This window comes from Delphinapterus leucas, chromosome 2 (genome assembly GCF_059928025.1).
Source record: "Delphinapterus leucas isolate spDelLeu-1000000601 "Yukka" chromosome 2, BTC_Dleu_Yukka2, whole genome shotgun sequence".
NCBI classification, from domain to species: domain Eukaryota; kingdom Metazoa; phylum Chordata; class Mammalia; order Artiodactyla; family Monodontidae; genus Delphinapterus; species Delphinapterus leucas.
Window position 1 is genome coordinate 88,122,802 of NC_143130.1, and position 22,116 is coordinate 88,144,917.

Here is a 22,116-nt window from a genome sequence, read left to right on the forward strand (position 1 = left end):
AAAAAGATTTTGGAGACCCTATCCTTTGCAAAGTAATGGAAATCAAGGGTAGATTGGGTAAAGAAATGGTAATAGAAACTGCTGTAGAGAAGTTGTATAGTTGTATGGTAAACTTTTGAAGACAATAAAGATTTAAAAACAAGAGGTGAAAAAACTCAATGATTTTTTTAAAAATTTATTTTATTTATTTAATTTTGGCTGCGTTGGGTGTTTGTTGCTGCACGCGGGCTTTCACTAGTTGCGGGGAGTGGGGGCTACTCTTCGTTTGCCGTGTGCAGGCTTCTTATTGCAGTGGCTTCTCTTGTTGCAGAGCACGGGCTCTAGGCACGCAGGCTCAGTAGCTGTGGCTCATGGGCTCTAGAGTGCAGGCTCAGTAGTTGTGGCACACAGGCTTAGTTGCTCCACGGCATGTGGGATCTTCCCAGACCAGGGCTCGAACCCGTGTCCCCTGCATTGGCAGGCGGATTCTTAACCACTGCGCCACCAGGGAAGCCCAAACCCAGTGATTCTGGTATTGATTTTCACAAAGCTTTTTATCCTATGATACCAAAATATTTAAAATTATACAGAAGCAATGAGGTATTATTAAAATATTAATATATCAGTAATACTAAACATACTAATATTATTACATTAATAAGATGACTTTTATAATGCTTCTCAGTGAAATTTCTGTATTTGTGTCTTCACTGATTTTAGAGTATTTGATTCAGTGTCTGTTGAAGTCTGTAAAAGTGTCTCTAAAAACTTACAAGGGAGCGCTACAAATGCTGACTGATACATGTGTTATATTAAACTGCAGTGCCACATGTTGTATTGCTGTTAAGAGATATGATTTTTCTCTGACAGTGAATGGTTTCTGTTAAAGTTCTAAAGAAAACTAAGTACAATCTTTTCTGACTTACATAGTAGTTGTATTTTTGGAAAGTTTGTGACAGAATACTTTGTGTTTATATGTAAAGCAGAATTACTGGATTTTCATTTGTGAGAATCTAACAGGATAATAGAAAGTTGTATGAGATACAAGGCAATTCCTTTTTGAGTGACATTGTCTGGCATATTGCATGATTTCTGGTATCTTTTGACCGTGTCCATTAAATGTAGTAGTGGCCCCCAATTATTGAAATGATCCCTCTAAAAAACCTTTCTTAAACACTGAGAACCATTGCTCTAAGGTATTTTTCCCAAAATTTACTTGATGGTGGATTCTTTCTTGTTTTCCCCCCCCCATGTAACCCTTGCTGTCCTACAGAATGTTTTTTAGGGAATGCTACTCTAGTGAGGTCTTTTTATCTATTCCCTATATACCTTAAGTCCTAGTCTTTTATTACTTTGCATCTTTTTAATTTTGTTTTAAAACTGTTTAGGAACAAATATGTATAAATCCTAAGGACTTGCATGTAGAACTGTTTGTATAATTTTATTAATTTTGATACTGTTTTAGGTTGGATCCTTGGAACAAGCTATGCTTGATGCTCTTGTAATGGATAGAGTTGCATTTGTAAAACTTCTTATTGAAAATGGAGTAAGCATGCATAAATTCCTTACCATTCCTAGACTGGAAGAACTTTACAACACTGTAAGTGTATGTTAAAATTCTTTGTGGACTAAGTTTTATCATCTTTGGAAAGTGTCATTTTACCTGAGTATATTCATTCCTATTGGTAAAACCTTTAATATTTTGCTGGATTACATGGAAAAATTACAGCCAGTCTTAGTATAGATTGTTTATATGACAGTCTGAAACCCTTTCCCTGTTTCTGGAGACCTTCTCTGTCACCATAGCCACATAGGAAAGAGATGTAGTTAGTGTTAACCCTTTCCTTCACCTCAACCCTTTTTAAAACTATAAGATCAAGTTCTTAATTATAGAGTCATTATATTTCTTCTTTTTCTTGGTGGTCATTTGTTACACCAAATTTCTTTTGATTCCTTTGACCAATGGAGAAATTACACATTGCTTTTTCTTTTCTCCTTTTTGTTGTTTACATTCATGATTTTGACCTTGTGGTGTCGTACTTTCAGCTTACGTACTGTTTTTCAACTTTTCTTTTAAAGAGCTCCTGAAAACTAATTATTCCTTTTACAAAGCCTTTCTCATTTTGTTTCAAATTTCATATCACTAACATTGGAGAGGGTAAATACTACTCTTCTTAATGGTTTTTCATTACTAATAGAAGTATACCTTGAGGAGTACTAGGACCAAATCCTAGCTTTCTAACTTTGACTTCTCTGCAAAGCTGTTTCCTTTTATTTATCAGTTTCTACTTATTTATCTCTTTCTTTTCATTCCTAATGTCTTTGTACTACTCAATCATTTCCAGCCTATACTACTTCAGTAATCTAATTTCCTTGTCTATTTTCAGATCTTTAACCTAAATATTCTTATAGTGACATATTTTATCATATCTTTCCCCAGTTTAAAAACTTTTGATGGTTCCCCAGTATGTATAGAATAATACTCAAACCCTTCACTTGATTTTCAGAGCTCTTCAGCTTTTGAAATTTTGCCTCAGCTATCTCTCTCACTTGGCCTTTTAATTCCTATCTCCCACCTCCGCATAGTGGATATTTCAACTATGTCATCTACGTGCTATTTCCCCAAAATATAAACTTTTTAAAAAAGCATTAGTTGTTTACACAGTGCTGGTATGTGTTTTTCTTCCAGCTACTACTACCCACTTACTGGATTTTATTTTGTTTGGAACCTAGTTAAAATGCCAAGGCAGTACTACATTGAAGCCCAGTGGTGCAGTTTGTTAAGTACAGTTATGTCTTCCACTGTGGATTGTAAATTTCCTTTGAGTAGGGATTTGTTGGCGTTCTACTGTCTCTAGCAAATAGATGTAAAAATTATTCATTGTGCCGAAGTAAGGTTTATCCCTGAAATGTAAAGCAAATATAAAACACTAAAAATAAAAATTGATCCCATTAGCAAGGAAAGTAATTTTTTTAACTATATAACTCAAAGTTATTAAGATAATAGTTAACATTCAGCATCAATTATTGATAAAATTTTTTAAAGTTTAAGGGATTATATATAACATGATAAAGCAGTGGTTCTCAAACTTTTTGTTATCAAGATCCTATTACATAAAAATTATTGAGGACATCACAGAGCTGTTCTAGAGAGGTTTTGCTTATGTGTGTTGATATGTACCATATTGGAATGTAACACCAAGAAATTTTAAAAATATTTATTAATTTGTACTTCAATACAGATAATAAATCCATTACATGTTAATGTATAAAACATTTTTCAAGAAAACAAAAAAGAATTAGTGAGGAGAGCAGAATACTTTTATGGCTTACAAATCTCTTTAATGTCTGGTTTCATAGAAGGCAGCTGGATTCTCATGTTTGCTTTTGAATTTAATATCACACATCATGAAGCCTCTGGAAAACTCCACTGAACACTGAGAAAATGAGAATGAATAAATGCAAATAACATTTTAACATGATTCTGAAAACACTTTTGATCTCATGGGCCTCCTGAAAGGGTCTTGGGGGCCTTCAGGAGTCCCCAGATTGTACTTTTGAGAACTGCTGTGTTAAAGTATACTTATTTTTTACTAGGAAGCTATATTTAATGAATAAACATTAATGGATTAAGATAAAATAGAATTACAAAAATTGCGTTTCTCTCTGATTATATACTATTAGAGAAAATACAATTAAACTTCCTAATACTTAAAAAGTATGAAATAATTCACATTCACTTGGAAGACACATTTATTTTTTAACAATTAACTTACAGGCCTTCTGTCTTTATTTTTTATAATCCTTTGCATTTCAGAAATGTTTGAGCTGTAAATATTTTGTAAGTCTAAGTGCACTAAAATATTACCAATTTTTTGTAAATATTTCTACTAAGTTTCTTTATGTTAAAAATAAATGACATTTTAAATTAAAAAAAAATTAACTTACGGGGAGAATGAGCTGAGGGAACTCAGCTCTTAAGTCTATAGACTAAATACTGTAAAAAGAATGCAGTATCAGTTATAGCCATCTTTAGATATTATATAGAATTTGAAAGCCAGTAATATCAAAGAAAATAATATTCTTTTCAAAGGAATAATAAGTTTACCCACTTAGATTTGAAAATGTATTACCAAGTATATGTAATCAAAATGGAGAAGTACATTGAATTGATTACTAAAATAACCTCATAAAAATTAACAGTAACACAGTGGTGGGAGAAAAATCTCATTTGGTATTTCTTTTAAACAATAGATTTAAAGTATTGACAATAATTCTCTTGATTTGTGCTACATAGAATCAATTGCAGTAAATTTCATATAGGTCAGAGCACTGTCCAAAAAGTTTAGAAGAATATCTTTTTGGCCCATTTATCTCAGTTTTGATGGGGAGACATATACTCCTGGGTATTTTTTCAAAATACAGGATACCATCAAAATAAGATTAATGTAAAAATGAAACTTGTCATTAGTCTACTGTAATATTATATTTAAATAGAATTAAGATAATAGGGAAAAATGGCCTATATAAATGTTAAAAGTTTGTTACCCAAAATATTTAATGTATTGCTACAGCTTGATGATTAGTGGCAGAAACAGAGGTACAGACATTTTAACAAGAGGAAAGAGAATGTATGCCTCCATTATCAATGAAATATAAATTAAATTTAACATATAATTGTGAAGCTTGCAATGTTTGCATGACTTTTAGAAAAGAAAAGCTTTTGTGTTTTGCAGAAGTAAAAATGTAAGAGCATAAGAAATTATATATCTTGTTAAAGGTAAATATGACAACATGAAATAGTTACATCTTTTTCTTTGTTCCATTTTATGAACAGAACTTGTATAACTCAAAAACAATATAATTTGTGTAAGTACAAAAGTCCTGTAACAAAAAGGAAGTTGTTTAAGTTATTTTAGAAGAAAAATAATAGTTTGCTCTAATTATTTTCTCCTTAAAGAAACAAGGCCCAACTAATCCAATGCTATTTCATCTTGTTCGAGATGTCAAACAGGTAAAAGATTATTTTTGTTTTCGAAAAATGTTATTTTAAAAAAGTCATTTATATTTCATCTGTTTCTAGAAAGCATTTCAGTGCATCTTAAAATTAGCAATAAAGTGACTTTTTTTAGATCGAGATTAAAATAAGGGATAAATTTGTAGTAATACAGGAGTAAAGAGCATAATGTATCAGAAATCAAGAGAAAGGAAAGTTTATGAAATTAAGACCTGAGCTTCTAGTCATCCAGGATACAGTATGATGAATTTCTTAATGCTCATTTGTTCATAAAGGAAGGTCTTCTTTCTCTGTGTTAAGAAGAAATTTGTTCCCTGGGCATGTAAAGGACATTGAGAGAAACACAGATTGGTGATCTTCAATGGCAGATTTTGCCAATAAAAAGGCTGAAAATGTTCTGTCTTTCTTTCTGTGTATGTCTTTCTCCCGCCCCCCTGCCACCATCTCTGTCTCCCTCTTCCCCCTTCTTTTATATTCAGTATTGGTAGTGATTTCATATATAAGGCTCTCATATGGTCTGAAGCCATTCTGTGGTGACTAAATTTGATACACTGATATTCCTCTTCTTTTCTACTGAATTCTCTGTGAATTAATAGTTTTAAACACTTATTTAAAAATTATAACAATTTAAACTATTGATATCCAATAATTTTATTTCCCTTGGAGAAAAAGTACTCATATTTAGTTAATTGAATTATTTTTAAAGTTTCTGAACTGAAATGCTTTCCTTCTAGAATTCTTCATTCAAATGTTTTACTTGCCATTAAGTGTGAGTGAGTATACTATTAAAAAATGGAAAACTTGATAGAAATGTCATTTTCTGTGTTTTGTAATATGTTTAATACTAAACTAACATTTCATAGAAAGAACTTAGACTTTGTCATACTTAAAAATTTTTTTATTTTTTTCCATGTGCTTTTCTTTGTAGCTTTATTGAAATGTATTTCACATACCATAACATTCATCCATGTGAAGTGTATATATAGTTCAGTGACTTTCTATATTCAGGGTAGTGCCACCATCACCACAATTTTAGAGTATTTACAGTACCCCCTAAAGTAACTTCATACCCATTAGCAGTCTCTCCCCATTCCTGCTCCTTCTCTATTCCTTGCCTCTGAGCCCGCCCTAAGCAACGGTTAATTCTTTTCTATCTCTGTGGATTTTCCTATTCTGGACAGTTCACATTAATTTTTGTTTGTTTTGTTTAAGTAACTAAAACTTGCTTTTTTTTTTCTTCCCAGAAAGCTTGAATAATGAGGGAGACCTTCAGTCCGGGGATTTCTTAAACACATTTGCATTATGATTTACTTATGTGATTTAGCAGAACTATAGTTGTTAATTCTGGGAACCTCACATAGGAGATTTGTTATATGTTAACTTCTTTTACATTGATGGCTGTAATAATAAGCCCAGTTTTTCTACTTGCATAAGTGAAAAATCCTGAAGTAAAAGCAGTAATTGAATATTTTCTAATTCAAATTAATGAGTTTTCTAAGAGTTATTTGTATAGCTTGAGAAATTACTTATCTTTTTTTTAGATAACTCACATTATTTTCCTTAAATTAAGTATTTCCCATACAAGTGAATTCATAACATAAGGGTATTTGTCAGATTAAAAAAAAAATAAAACTAAAATATCTATCATACCTGACATCCTTAATCATAGAGCATATTTTGAGGTTGCTTAAGATGAAATTAAAAACAAAAATCTTGTATTTAAGGTGAAAATATGTTTTTTGATTAGTTTTTAAATTAGCAATCTAAAGAATATAGGTATCTAGAAATTAGAAACTTCACAGATGCAGCCAAAATATAAAAAGTATAAGCATTTTAAAAAGTACTAAGTTCATGAAGTTATAATTAGGGAAATGAAAAGAATGGTGATGGATGGTGTAAGAGGGCAGAATTGGTTAACATATATAACTCATCTGATGATTAAACCCTTTAACCAATAATTCATTCTGAAACTGTCTTTCCAAATTCACAAATGGATTATGTTCCAAAAGTTCATTTGTAAATTGATGCCCTGGGAAAATGAATTTTTATCTCTGAACAATGTTATAGGCGGCAGTTGAATTCTAGTCAAGGCTATAAAAACGTGTAATCTACAATATGGCCAATATAATTTTGGTTAAAAATATTTATAAGTATTAATGGGCCCCTCAGGAAACATTTATAGCATTATTTATGCAGGAAAATGCAACTTATGTGCCACGGTGAAACAGAATACTTGGCACTTAGAGGTTTCTTTGCCTGTGTGTGTGAAGTATTAGTACAGTGGAGAGATCAAATTATCTTCCTGTTGTAAGCCATACTCCTGTCCTGAGCCACACCGTTGGGACTTCAAAACTTCAGAATCTCTCTTCTTACAAAAGGAAACAGAAACAAATCACTCCCTTCTTCTGTAAAGTTAGCTGCTGGCAACTCCAGCTTCCTGTAACAAGTAAACATTTGTTATTTTGGAGAATAGTAGGCACATTTCTAGGCATGGCATGGAAATATTGAGAAATACTATTTTGTCTTTTTAAAACTAATGCTTTGTTTTCAGGGAAATCTTCCTCCAGGATATAAGATCACTCTAATTGATATAGGACTTGTTATTGAATATCTTATGGGAGGAACCTATAGATGCACCTACACTCGGAAACGTTTTCGATTAATATATAATAGTCTTGGTGGAAATAATCGGGTATGTAATTAATATTTGGGGGGAAGTCTATAGATGTGCTTTAAAATGAACTTACACACTTTAAAAGTTAAAAATTACTTAGAATGGTAAAAGTGGGATTGCCTTAAAAACATGAGATTTTAAACTAAGAGTACTTAGAAATACTTTGTAATTGAAATCCTGAAGAAACTATATATTTTTTTTGGTGTGCGTACACACATATATTTATATATACATACATGAGTAAAAACTGATTTTTTTATAGCATAACAGCATATTTAAATCTATAAAATCTAATAAGCTTTTGTTTTCAGAGGTCTGGCAGAAATACCTCCAGCAGCACTCCTCAATTGCGAAAGAGTCAGGAATCTTTTGGCAATAGAGCAGATAAAAAGGAAAAAATGAGGCATAATCATTTCATTAAAACAGCACAGCCCTACCGACCAAAGGTATATTTGTTTAAATATTACCCTTTCTGGCTTTCACATTTTGTTCTTTCTAAATTACTTAGTATTATGAAGCAAAAAACTACTGTTTTAGTAAGAATTATCTTTTGGTTTTAGATATGGTATTATATCCTTGATTCTTCATTTTCCTATATGCCAAAAGATATTCATTGTTACTTAATGATTGTTATTTTTTAGTATTTATGATAATGACCAAAATTTTTAGATGTTTTGATTATTGCTTAACTGCCTCCTTTTATTCCATATTTACTTGATTAACAACATGCAAGACAGAGGTGTTATCCAAACTTTCCTTTCATTAATACTGTGTTTTATTGGATATTAGTTGAAATATTTAGGCCCTTTCTTTAATCCTGGAAAACTTCGTTGCAAAGACATTTTTTTGGAAATGACATTTCTATAAAATGAATAGCTATAATAAAAATCAAGTGTGTAAAATTTATACTATTTTGATTTGTGCAGCTGTATGAAATTGAAGAATAAAGGGTATTTTACTAAAATTCTCACATGAATGTCATATGGCCTTATTTTGATGAGCCTTATAACATTTATTTTCTCTTAAAGATTGATACAGCTGTGGAAGAAGGAAAGAAGAAAAGAACCAAAGATGAAATTGTAGATATTGATGATCCAGAAACCAAGCGCTTTCCTTATCCACTTAATGAACTGCTAATTTGGGCTTGCCTTATGAAGAGGCAGGTCATGGCCCGTTTTTTGTGGCAGCATGGTGAAGAATCAATGGCTAAAGCATTAGTTGCCTGTAAGATCTATCGTTCAATGGCATATGAAGCAAAGCAGAGTGACCTCGTAGATGATACTTCAGAGGAATTGAAACAATATTCCAAGTAAGTTACATTTTATCATTTGAAACATTTTAAAATACAAAATAGATGGGGTTTAAGTGGAGATTATAGTGCCATGCACTAATTAGGTTACGTATTATAATTTTACTGGAAAATTTAAGAGAAACCCACTTTCTAAATGTTTAAGTTTTTTTAAAAAAACTCAGAAAGAAACTTTGCTGCCTAGGCATGTATATTGTTTGCAGTTCAAGAGTTAAATATCTCAACAAGAAAGAAGAAATGCCAGAAATCAGTTTAATAATTAGTTGTACATAATAGCAATTAGATTAGGAAAAGTTCCATTTGAAGTGGTAGGGAAAGGAAGAAAGTGAGGTTTGAGCTGTAGTCTAAGGAAATAAATTTAATTCAGCTGGAAGGGCATTTCAGATGGTGGGACTACATATGTAGAAGAATAAAATAGTTCACAAGTTTTACAGTCTACTTAGGGGAGTAATAGAATATTAAGCTAGAAAGGTAGTTTGTAGGAAGCTTTATAATAGAGAATAGGACCACCTTCCCCCAAAATGGGCTGTCTTTGGAAGAGAGTAAGAGTTGTTACTGGAAATAACTCAAATAGAGATCCTGTGATCATGTTACCAGGGATTTAAGGTTAAGATGTTCTTCATATTAGGTTAGTCCCTATTCACATTATTCTTCCTCTCTACTGGGTACCAACCCTCTTCTATGTTTGAAATATTATATAGAGACTTTCTGAACAGAGCATCTGAATATTGTTAGTTTTGGTTTCCTGTGAGTCTATAGGTTTATTTCTAGGACCAGGGGAAAGTGCTCCCGGAGTCACATTTTCAGTCTTGTTCCTAATGTGGCATATTTTAATATTTTGTGATTTTCACATAGTAGTGGATATCTGAAAACGCAGGGCTACTATGATTCTGATGCCTCACATTTCCCTAAGTGTGTGTGTGAAAATATTAAAAACTGGAACATGTTATGAATGACTTAAGGATAATGGTTTAAAACTGCAGTTTGGTAATCTGAATATGTTTTGGCTTTTATCTTTTGATAGTGATTTTGGTCAACTGGCAGTTGAATTATTAGAACAATCCTTCAGACAAGATGAAACCATGGCTATGAAATTGCTCACTTATGAACTGAAAAACTGGAGTAATTCCACCTGTCTTAAGTTAGCAGTTTCTTCAAGACTTAGACCTTTTGTAGCCCACACCTGTACACAAATGTTGTTATCTGATATGTGGATGGGAAGGCTGAATATGAGGAAAAATTCCTGGTACAAGGTATACCTTAGAAATAATTTAATATAAAGTGTGTGATTAGATAAAAAAGAACAGAGGAATTAGCTCAGCTGTATAGTAAAATGCCTTGATTTGTGAGGGTGGTAGGGGTTGCGGTGTTGGCATTTTATCCCTCTTAGTCTTCACTCTGAATCCTTTTCAGGTGTGGTGTATAGTGATTGTTTCCCCAGTCTGAGTCAGGAGCATGAGAGCAACAAATGGGAGTATTGGCATTTATAGCAGCCATGAAAAAAAGTTGTTGCTTTATGAAAAGATGATTCCCAAATTCTAAAATTCAGGACCTATCTACTAACTTAATAATCTGTTACTTTTAATTTGCTTGAAGTATATTGGATCTGCTCGGTTTTTATGGTTATAAATTGGGGTAAAATGTTGTCTGGTACTTTCAGTTTCATTAGTGAGAGATTTTACTTTAAACTTTCCTTTTTGTTATTTTATGTCTGAAAAAAGGTATAGAAATATAGAAGGCAGAAATCAGGCAAGTAGTTTAATCACTGATCATTGTAAGTGGATAATAAATACTGATCATATACTAAAAATAATGGTGAAGGATTAACCCTGATATACAATTATAATAGAAACCCTGACACAACAATTATAATTTCTTTGTGCTTGAGGATTTTGCAGGTAATACATAAAATTTTGGAAATAAACCTTTTTGTTTATAGAGGCACAAGCTGAGTAATCACGTTGTGACATGGAACACTTGCAGAGAGATTTAGGATAAAATTAAGCACATATTAACTTCATAAGGCTTACATTTTATTTAGACAAAAATGTATTTTCTGAACAAATTGTAACCTGATTTTTTAACAGGACAAGTGTATAATAATTATTAAATCTTTTCTATACCCTTATATCATAATACTCAAATGTTTTGTTACTCTTTAAAACAATTCAACCTGGCCTCTTTATATATAAGTAAAATGTGAAGTTTTTGTTTTTCCCCTGCACCACCAGGGGAAAAATGGCTAACTAATAATCAGGAGATTGTATACCTTTTTATTGCCTTTATTATATTCTTGAAGGCCATTAATTTTAAAATGTAAACTTTTGTGTTTCTGAAATTTTTAGGTCATACTAAGCATTTTAGTTCCACCTGCCATATTAATGTTAGAATATAAAACTAAGGCTGAAATGTCTCATATTCCACAATCTCAAGATGCTCATCAAATGACAATGGAAGATAGTGAGAACAACTTTCAGAACATAACAGAAGAGATTCCCATGGTAAGGAGGAGAAAAAATTTAAAGTAAATATAAATTTGTTGTGAATAAATGTACAATAAATGTTCTTTTTATTTTAGGAAGTATTTAAAGAAGTAAGAATATTGGACAGGAATGAAGGGAAGAATGAATTGGAGATACAAATAAAATCAAAAAAGCTTCCAATCACACGGAAGTTTTATGCCTTTTATCATGCACCAATTGTAAAATTCTGGTTTAACACGGTATGATTTTTTTTATTGAAGTATAATTGATATTATATGTTACAGTGTATAATATAGTGATTCACAATTTTAAAGGTTATACTCCATTTATAAAATTATAAAATATTGGCTATAGTCCCCATGTTGTACAATATATCCTTGTAGCTTATTTTATACCTAATAGCTTGTACTTCTTAATCCCCTACCTTTATATTGCCCCTCCCCCCCTTCCCTCTCCCCACTGGTAACTACTAGTTTGTTCTCTATATCTGTGAGTCTGCTTCTTTTTTGTTATATTCACTAGTTTGTTGTATTTTTAAGATTCCACGTATAAGTGATATCATACAATACTTGTCTTTCTCTGTCTGACTTCACTTAAGATAGTACCCTCCAAGTCCATGCATGTTGCTGCAAATGGCAACACTTCATTCTTTTTTATGGCTTAGTAATATTCCATTGTATATATTTACCACATCTTTGTCCATTCATCTGTTGATGGACACTTAGGTTGCTTCCATATCTTAGCAATTGTAAATAATGCTGCTATGAACATTGGGGTGCATGTATCTTTTTGAATTAGTAACATGGTATATTTTAAAATTGAGCAAAAATTGTTTTTACCACATTAAAAACCATTCAGTTTTATTAGTTAACGTATTAAGTTCACACATGGTCTAAATAAACCTTTAACAATCCATCTATGATTCTCTATCAAAATACAGATTACAGTAATTCAGAAGAATTCTTGTTCTTTGGATAGAATGATCTGAGAATTGTGATTTTTTTGATTTACACAAAGAAGCCTAGTTATTTAGTAAACATGGATGTACAGTAATTTTATAACTTCTTATGGAAGGGTTACCTATATTTTTCTTAGTTATTGATGAAGATGTATTTGTTTCAAATATGCCAACTAATATTCATGACTTCTATCTGTTGATTTAATGAATGTTTATCAAGATTTTAATGAATTAACATCCTTTTATCCTAAAAGCAAATGGTCACAACTATTTAAAATTTACAGTGATCCTCTGTCTTTAATACAAAGAATGATTCCTTGAACACTTAACTAATGGTGATCTATAGGAATGATTTAAATCAATGACAGATGTCATCTCCATTTAGATTTTCATTGTACATTTTACATTACAGGCTCTTTAAACATCCATGGAGTAGTAAAAATAAATGATTGCTACCTAATATTATTTTCAAATAATCTCAAATAATGCCAATATAAAAAAGATGCTGATAATAATTACACCTGCCCAAACATCATTCCCTGTGATCCTGTGATCAATACCACAAATTTTATAAGTGTTTTAACTTTAGATTATTTTCTGTAATATTCTCAATTAGAGTAACGCCAGAAAAGTTATTGACTTTAATGCTTTCTACTATGTACTCTGATATTTGTTTAGATTTGATTTTTGATTAAGTACTTTCACATTTTTTTCATCATTCAAGTTTCTTTCCACTGTGAACTCTTCAGGTGTTTTCTGAAGTATATATTTAGGACTGATGTCTTTCATCACTTATTACATTTGTAGGGTTTCTCTCCACTATGGATTCTCTGATGTTGAGTGAGGTAACAGCTCTGGTTGAAGGCTTTGTCACATTCTCTACATTTGTACGTTTTTTGCTATTATGGTTTTTTTCTACTTTTTCTACTGTTATTTTCTGATGTTTTTGAGAGCCAGTTAAAGGCTTTGCCACATTTGCTACATTTGTAAGGTTTCTTTCCAGTATGAGGTCTCTGCTGAATAAGATATGAATGCTGATTAAAGGTACTGCCACATTCTGTACTTTTGTAAGTCTTCTCTGCAGTGTGAATTATCTGATGCTGCTTAAGATTTGAGCCCTGGGTAAAGGCTTTGCCACATTCTTTACATTTGTATAGTTTCTCCCCAGTATGAATTCTCTGATGTTGAGTACATTTTGAGCACCATTTGAAGGCTTTTCCACAGTCTTTACATTTATAAAGTTTCCCTCCAGTATGAATTTTCCTTTGTCTACTTAGATTTAATGATTGATTAAAGACTTTCCTACATTTATTACACTTGTAATATTCCTCTCTAGTATGATTACTCTGATGTTGAGTAAGTTGATATTGAAGACTGATTAAAACCTTTATCACATTCACTACATTTGTAAGTCTTCTCTCCAATATGAATCCTCTTATATGTAGTAATATTTGAGCTTTGATAAAAGACATTCCTGTATTTATTACTTTTAGAATGGTTTTCTGAAAATTCAGTGCCCTGATGTTTCGTAAGACTTGAGTCTCGGTCAGAGTTATTGTCTGATTCAATGCAGGGATAGCTTGTTGTTCCATTATAAATGCTGTTGTAGTTATTGAAAAATAGAGCTCTTGGTTAAGACCTTACACAGTTTATTGCAGTTTAAATTTCCAAGTCGACAACTTTCATGTTTTCCCAGCAGTATTTTTTGGAATAAATCTTCCATGCCTACTTTGTGGTCATCAAAATCTGGGTGTCGTAAGAAGACATAGTTGGGTATGTGGCTACTGTCTGCATTCCCTTCACATCCTAGAGATCCTTTTTTTGCTCCAAAAAGGTGACCAGATCCCTATAGCTCTCTAACATCTGTCCCTGTACAATTCCCATTGATCAAAGTCCAGTCATTCCCACTCCTCTTGAGAGAAATCTATGACCACATCTTGGAATGTCAGCAGTCCCTGAGAAGCTGCCATTTCCTCCTGTTCTTTCTCCTGCTCTGGGTTGTTTTTTCATCAATATTATGTTGAAGAAACACATCAGCATCTTGAGAATGTACCTTCAAAGGTGTCAGCACATCTCCCTCACCAGCTCCTACGCACAAGCCGAACTTTCATAGTTGACTTTGAAATGCTGAAAAGGCCAATTTCTCCCATCCTTTGTCTCAGGAGAAATACAGGAATAACCAGCTCCTGGCCTTTAAAAATGCTTTGCTGAAACCCTTTCAGGAGTTTGGGTTTTTGGGGGCATGAGCCACCAGTCTCCTTGCATTGCCCTGCAGTAAACCTTTCTCTGCTCCGAACTCCAACATTTAGGTATTATTTGGCTGGGGCCTGCGGCTGCTGTGGGTGCCCGCCCCCCACCCCCGGCTTGGGGCACCCCCTCCAGGAACCCCCTAGGGGTGGGGCCATGTATTCTGCACTCTCCCCCAAGTGACTGAGGGCGGAGCGGCCCCGCCCCCACTGCCCGCCACCCCCCGCCCGGAATGGAGCTGGAGCCCAGGTCCCTGCAGAGCCAGCAAAATGTTTTTGAAAGATAGGCTTTAAGGGTACCTTTGGTTTAGAGTCCATACTAATCTTGATATAACTTAGATCACTGGAAATCCATTTTCCACTTAAAAGAACAGTACGTTCTCTGATACACAGTTATAATTTCTTCGTGCTTTTGCAGATAATGTTAAAATTTTGGAAATAAACCTTTCTGCAGTGTTAGTTGATGGTGAAAAGTAATCTAGATTATTCATATAGTTTTATTTTTCAGTGGTATGATAGCTTATTTCTTTAATCATAGTACATGTTTGGTTATCTGTCACATAATTGGTTTTTCCCTTGCCAGTGGAAGAACAAATTTTACTACCAGGTTAAAGAGCATACATGTCCATAGAGGAATGGACTCCATCTGAGAAACACATGAGACTGGTGCCTACTTTTTTCCAGGGGCCAAGTGAATGAGTTTTTACTCCCCAGGAAAACTTTTAAGTTGTTTTTGGTTTTTGTTGTCATGTTTGTTGTGTTTCATTTTCATCATTATCAGGCTTTTTTTGAATTGCCAAAGTATGCAAATGTTAGTTTTCTGTTAGCTTTATGCTAATATGAACATTTGAGAATTTGTTCCTTCAACCATTGCTTTCTCACCTACACACATGCCCATTAACCTGATACTAATTCATTACGCTTCCTTCCCAATACGAAAATTTTCTTGCTCCATCTTGTTCAGATGTTAAAATTGTAAATCTGAATTACCTAATATAATCCCCAAATTCTGTCTCCACTAATGGAAATAACATAGGTTTCATATGTTTGCATTCGTATGAACAACTATTTAAAAATGGACAATTCAGGTGGCTCTAGGAATTTCTTTTTTCTTTCTTTGCATATTGCAGTTTACTTCTCTACTCCGCCATAGTTCAAATCAAAGATATGGCTTATTTTAAAACTGGTAGAGGCAAGGAAAACGATGAGAGAATTCTCAGCCACAATTGTTCAAGGGTCAGAGAGTCCGGGTTTTCCTCTAAAATGAAATGACTCTTCAAATGTTATTATATGTTGTTCCTTATCATCTCCTTAAAACCTTTCTTGTTAAGAGTCTCAAAGGTGGGATGTTCTCTTACCTAGGGAGAATGTTTTCCATATTTGTTTACATTTCTTGGGATTCAACCTCAGTGATTGGGGGCTAAGAAGATATTGGGTTGGCCAAAAAATTTGTTGGGTCTTTTCTGTAAGATGGCTGTAGTAGCACTTAGTTGTCTTTAACTTCATTCAAAACAATTTTGTTAGGCTGTATTGTGACAGCTGTCATATCAGCATGCATTTAAAAAAAGCTTATCAAAATTGGTGAATTTTTGTGTAGCCTTTTTAATATTGAAGACGGCAGAAAAAAAGCAACATTTTCAGCATATTATGTTTTATTGTTTCAAGAAAGGTAAAAACAACTGAAATGCAAAAAAAGATTTGTGCAGTGTATGGAGAAGGTGCTGTGACTGAATATGTCAGAAGTGGTTTGGGAAATTTCATGCTGGAGATTTCTTGCTGGACGATGCTCCGTGGTCGGGTAGACCAGTTGAAGTTGATAATGATCAAATCAAGACATCGAGAACAATCAACATTATACCGCATGGGAGATAGCCGACATATTCAAAATATCCAAATCAAGCGTTGAAAATCATTTGCACCAGCTTGGTTACGTTAATCACTTTGATGTTTGGATTCCACATAAGTGGAAAAAATCTTCTTGACCGTATTTCTGCATGCGATTCCCTACTTAAATGTAACGAAAACATTCCGTTTTTAAAATTGTGACAGGCAATGAAAACTGGATACTGTACAATAATGTGGAATGGAAAAGATCATGGGGCAAGTGAAATGAACCACCACCAACTACACCAAAGGCCGGTCTTCATCCAGAGAAGGCGATGTTGTGTATATGGTGGGATTGGAAGGGAGTCCTCTATTATGGGCTCCTTCCAGAAAACCAAACAATTAATTCCAACAGGTACTGCTCCCAATTAGACCAACTGAAAGCAGCACTCAATGAAAAGCTTCTGGAATTAGTCAACAGAAAATGCATGATCTTCCATCAGGATACCACAAGACCACATGTTTCTTTGATGACCAGGCAAGAACTCTTATGGCTTGGCTGAGTAGTTCTCATTCATCCGTCGTATTCACCAGACATTGCACATTCGGATTTCCATTTATTTTGGTCTTTGCAAACTTCTCTTAATGGAAAAAATGTCCATTCCCTGGGAGACTGTAAAAGGCATCTGGAACAGTTCTTTGCTCAAAAATATAAAAATTTTGGGAAGATGGAATTATGAAGTTGCCTGAAAAATGGCAGAAGGTAGTGGAACAAAAGGGTGAATACGTTGTTCAATAAAGTTCTTGGTGAAAATGAAAAATGTGTTTTTTATTTTTACTTAAAAACCAAAGGAACTGTTTGGCTAACCCAACCAGTTGTCTTTCTTAGGAATACTACTTGGTTGGGGGAAGGAGGAGCCACATATTATGTGTTTCTTGATGATGGTGATGAAGTTCTATAGTATGATACTTGAGGTATAATATAAGTTAAGTGAAATTATGTGGACTATACTGAGAACATAAACCTGGTATTATAAAATTCTTCCTATGAGAAGTACTAAAAAGTCAACTAAAGTCTAGAATAACACACTTTTACCTTGGGGACCATTTATAAATGGTTGATTGATAAATGCAATGTCTGCGTGGAAGAAGAGTTACTTCTGAAACTTTTTTAATGATTGAAGCTGGGAGATACTTCACAGGGGCTCATTTTGTCTCTTTTTTTGTGTATGCTTGGAAATTTTCATAGTAAAGAAATTGTATTTTATAATAAATTTTATTCATATCTTGTATTTTCTTTTTTTTATTAGTTGGCATACTTAGGATTTCTGATGCTTTATACATTTGTCGTTCTTGTACAAATGGAACAATTACCTTCAGTTCAAGAATGGATTGTTATTGCTTATATTTTTACCTATGCTATTGAGAAAGTCCGTGAGGTATGTCTTTAGTTTTTCCTACCAATAACTTAGTGTATATATGGAGGGTGTTACGTTTTGTTTTGGTTATGTGTGTGGGTATGTGTTATTCATACCCACACACATAACCATGATGTAGGTGAGTATATTCATATACCCACCTATATCACCCAGTAGGTGATGTTATTGAAGTACATAGATTGTTTGGTTTTGCTGTTCTAAAAGTGATGGCCAAAGAATAGAGATTGTGTGGTTACTTTGTCACAATTACAAAGATAATGATTTGTCTCAAAAAATAGATTTGTTTTTGTCTTATTTCCTCAACATTCATATTTATGTTCTTTGCCAGTCTCAAAAAGTATTAAATATACATATAGCCAATCAGGTAGATAAATTATAAGTATATTCTTACTTTGCTCTTAGGTTGTACTGCTCTAAAGTGTACTGTATTGCCCATTGAATTATTATTTAGATTTAGATCCCTATGTCCATCAGAGTTTTCAGTTTAAAATTGTAAATTTTCTAATATCCTGATTTTGGAAAAAAAGGTTTTTAAAAAAGTTTTATACTTTCTGTTTAATCTAGTACCTATATAAATGTTGTTTTATAACACAGTTATTTAAATACATATGAATTATTTCATGTCTCTACATTTAGAGAGTACATGAAATTGCAAAAATAGATAGAAGGCATTGTACTTCCCTCCCACTTAGGTATAATAGGAATTTAATAGCTTATGCATTTTAAATGCCTTTGAGTGCCACAGCCCATATGTTTATGAAATCTGTTGTTTTACTAACATGTTTGAAGAAATTAAGTTGTTAAATTGTGAAAGCAAGTTGCATATAATTTTTTAATTCATAAAACAGTTCTGCAAGGATTTATTAGATAGTAATAAAAGTGATTGCCTCTAGTGGGAAGAATTAGTTGGCTAGGGGTGAAGAGTGGAAGGGAGACTTTTCAGTATTTACTTTTGATACACTATGATTTTGAAGCTCTAAATGTATTACCATTCCCCACAAAAAATTTAAAATATTTTTTATATTAAAGAGCTAAGTATAGCTACTTAAACCATTGAGTTGTTTACTTTCTGCAAATAAGGCACCTTTGGAAGATCCTACCTGGATATCCTAGTGTTGTTTCAGTGAAAAATAAAACAACTTTTGATAGGTATCTCACATTCCAAGTCTAGAGAATTGTGTTCTAATCCAGGATTTTCAGTGTCTTAGTTGGATGACCTTGGTTGAGCAGGTCGTTTATTTGTGGGTCTTGTTCTTACTTTTTTTCCCCCTATATATAGAGAATGAGGATAAGAAGTATCTGTCTTTGATATCTTATTGAGTTGTTTTGGTGATCAAATGCCAAGACAGTCAAAATACTTTGAAATATTAAATGATATATAAAATTCTGCTCTGACAGTATAATTGAATTCTGGTATATGTTTTAATAGGAAGAAAGTGATGAAACCTTTTACTTTTTTTTTTTTTAAACCTGTAGATCTTTATGTCTGAAGCTGGAAAAATAAGCCAGAAGATTAAAGTGTGGTTTAGTGATTACTTCAATATCAGTGATACAATTGCCATAATTTCTTTCTTCATTGGATTTGGACTAAGATTTGGAGCAAAATGGAACTTTGAGAATGCATATGATAATCATGTTTTTGTGGCTGGAAGATTAATTTACTGTCTTAACATAATATTTTGGTATGTGCGTTTGCTAGATTTTCTAGCTGTAAATCAACAGGCAGGACCTTATGTAATGATGATTGGAAAAATGGTAAGTTGAGAGGTGTCTGATAATACTCATGGGTTTATTGATATTTTTTCTTAAAATCATAAAAATATGTTATTAATATAGTTTTACTTGAACCAGAGAATGATAGTTCATATTTATTTGCCTCATATTGCAAATAGACCCATTCCTAAGGATATTAGCTTTTTTAAAAATTTATTTATTTATTTGTTTTTGGCTGAGTTGGGTCTTTGTTGCTGCATGTGATCTTTCTCTAGTTGCAGTGAGCGGGGGCTACCCTTTGTTGTGATGTGTGGGCTTCTCATTGCGGTGGCTTCTCTTGTTGCAGAGCATGGATTCTAGGTGCACGGGCTTCAGTAGTTGTGGCATGTGGGCTCAGTGGTTGTGGCTCGCGGGCTCTAGAGTGCAGGCTTAGTAGTTGTCGCTCACAGTCTTCGTTGCTCTGTGTCATGTGGGATTTTCCCGGACCAGGGCTCGAACTTGTGTCCCCTGCATTGGCAGGTGGATTCTTAGCCACTGTGCCACCAGGAAAGCCCAGGATATTAACTTTTGAAGAAAATATTTGAGAGGATAAAGTTAGGAAACCTTATTTTATTTGTTTTCTCTTGAAATACTTTAATTTTTAAATGTTACTTGCTAGGGCTATTTGAAAAAATATGAACTTGCCAGCTCCAATCTATGAGTTTCTTTTCATCTTTACTACCACTACCCTAAACCCAATCTGTCATCATCTGGCACTGGCAGTAGTATAGTAATCTGTTTACTCACAAGCACTCTGGCCTGTCTTCAATCTATATTATAGCCAGAGTAATATTTCAAAATGCAAATCTGGATATGTCAGTTCTCCTTCTTAAAAACATCTTTTAATGATTTTGCATTACTGCTAGAAATCAGTGTACTTAATAATGAAACCCATAAGCCTTGTCCAATTTGACTGTTGCTTTCCTTCCTTTCTTCCTCCCTCCTTCCCTTCTTCTCTCCCTCCCTCCCTTTAAATTTTGAGATAGTTACAGATTAACATGCAGTTGTAAGAAATAATACAGAGCGATTCTGTGTACTCTTTACCTAGTTTCCTCCAGTAGTAACATCTTCCTTGCTTTCTTAAGTCTCACCTCTTACCATTTTTGACCTCTTATTTGTGTTCTAGTCACACAAACCTTTATCTTTTTCCTTTAACACAGCCCCTATCAGAGAACCAAGAATAGCTCATGTTCTTTCTGTGTAAAATGATCACCCTCATGTACACTCATATCCTTAGCTTTTTTCATTAATTAACTTAGTTTTGTTATCCAGATCTTGGCTTCAACATGTTTTTTTTCAGGGAAGCTTTTTTGATCTTTTTCAACTAGATCAAGTTTATTTGCTGTATAATTTTATGGGACCCATGTTTTTCCCTTCAGAATATTTATCTGTGTCTAACTGCATTTTAAACTACATTCTTATTGTATTATTTATATTCTCCTCTAGACTTTAAATTCCTTGGAGTAGAAACCTTGTCTGGTGTTGGTCACCTTTATATCTCTAGTATCTCAATACTTATCACTTTAGTAGATTCCTCCTTAGTAAATATTTGTTGGTTGGGTGGATAAAACCATTTCAAGTAGGAAAAAAACAACATAAAAATACTGAACATTAATTGTATTTTCATAGGTTGGTAGTTAAGATTTTTTTCTCTTATTTTTATATCCTTAGCAGCAGATTATAAATTAAAAAAACTGTAATTGTTCACCAAGTAGTTTTTAATGTTTATTATATTTTCACTGTTATGCAAGACAGTGCAGATTGGTTATTAGGATATTGTCCCTGAACTTTGTGAAACCACATTTCTCTTTTTTGACTTTATCAGTCCTGTAGTTATTTTTAACAGTTACATAATCTAGCTTGAGGAGCCTATCCTACATAAAGTATTTTAGGAAATTATATGAGATATTAGTAAAACTATCAATGTGGTTTATTGATTAAGTTAATGAGTAGGGGATATAGGGATTCATGGAAAGAGAGAAATTTGTGGAGGTTTTTGTTAAAGCAGTGGAATCTGAGCCATTCTTCGAAAGCTTGAGAGAGATGGGAGTAAAAAGGAACAGCCTGACTGGAAATTTTTTTGTGATAAGGTATAGTTTGTTAGCAAATTGGTTAGACAGGGCGTAGTAGCTTGGAGTATATAGAACATTGAAAACTAGGACTTTAGAGAAGAAAAATATAGGGGAAACCATTGAAGAGTTTTCCTGCCAATTTTTGATTTTTCTTTACTATAAAAGAAGTAGGTTGACATTTCTGTGTCTTTCCTTATCATCTTGGAGTGACTTTTCAGTGTATGGATATTGAAAGCAGCTAGTCAGATTGTTCATTATGATGATTTTCAACCAGTGAGGCAGTCTGAAGAAGTCTCACAAGGGTTCTTCATGCTCAGTTCCAACCCACCACACTAATCTTGTCCCTTATTAATGCACTTTGCA

The 22,116-nt window shown here is 33.2% G+C and overlaps 1 protein-coding gene and 1 pseudogene across 1 annotated transcript in view; one reads left to right on the forward strand and one right to left on the reverse strand.

Moving 5' to 3' along the window:
• The window catches only part of TRPM7 (transient receptor potential cation channel subfamily M member 7), a 120,904-nt gene that overhangs the window by 58,463 nt on the left and 40,325 nt on the right, over positions 1–22,116 (forward strand). The window contains 10 exon segments of the mRNA XM_089907249.1: positions 1,445–1,579; positions 4,940–4,993; positions 7,548–7,688; positions 7,982–8,116; positions 8,699–8,979; positions 10,004–10,232; positions 11,325–11,480; positions 11,558–11,701; positions 17,801–17,929; positions 19,406–19,684. Coding sequence (XP_089763375.1) covers positions 1,445–1,579; positions 4,940–4,993; positions 7,548–7,688; positions 7,982–8,116; positions 8,699–8,979; positions 10,004–10,232; positions 11,325–11,480; positions 11,558–11,701; positions 17,801–17,929; positions 19,406–19,684 — 1,683 coding nt within the window.
• Positions 12,365–14,888, reverse strand: LOC149750197 (KRAB domain-containing protein 5 pseudogene; annotated as a pseudogene).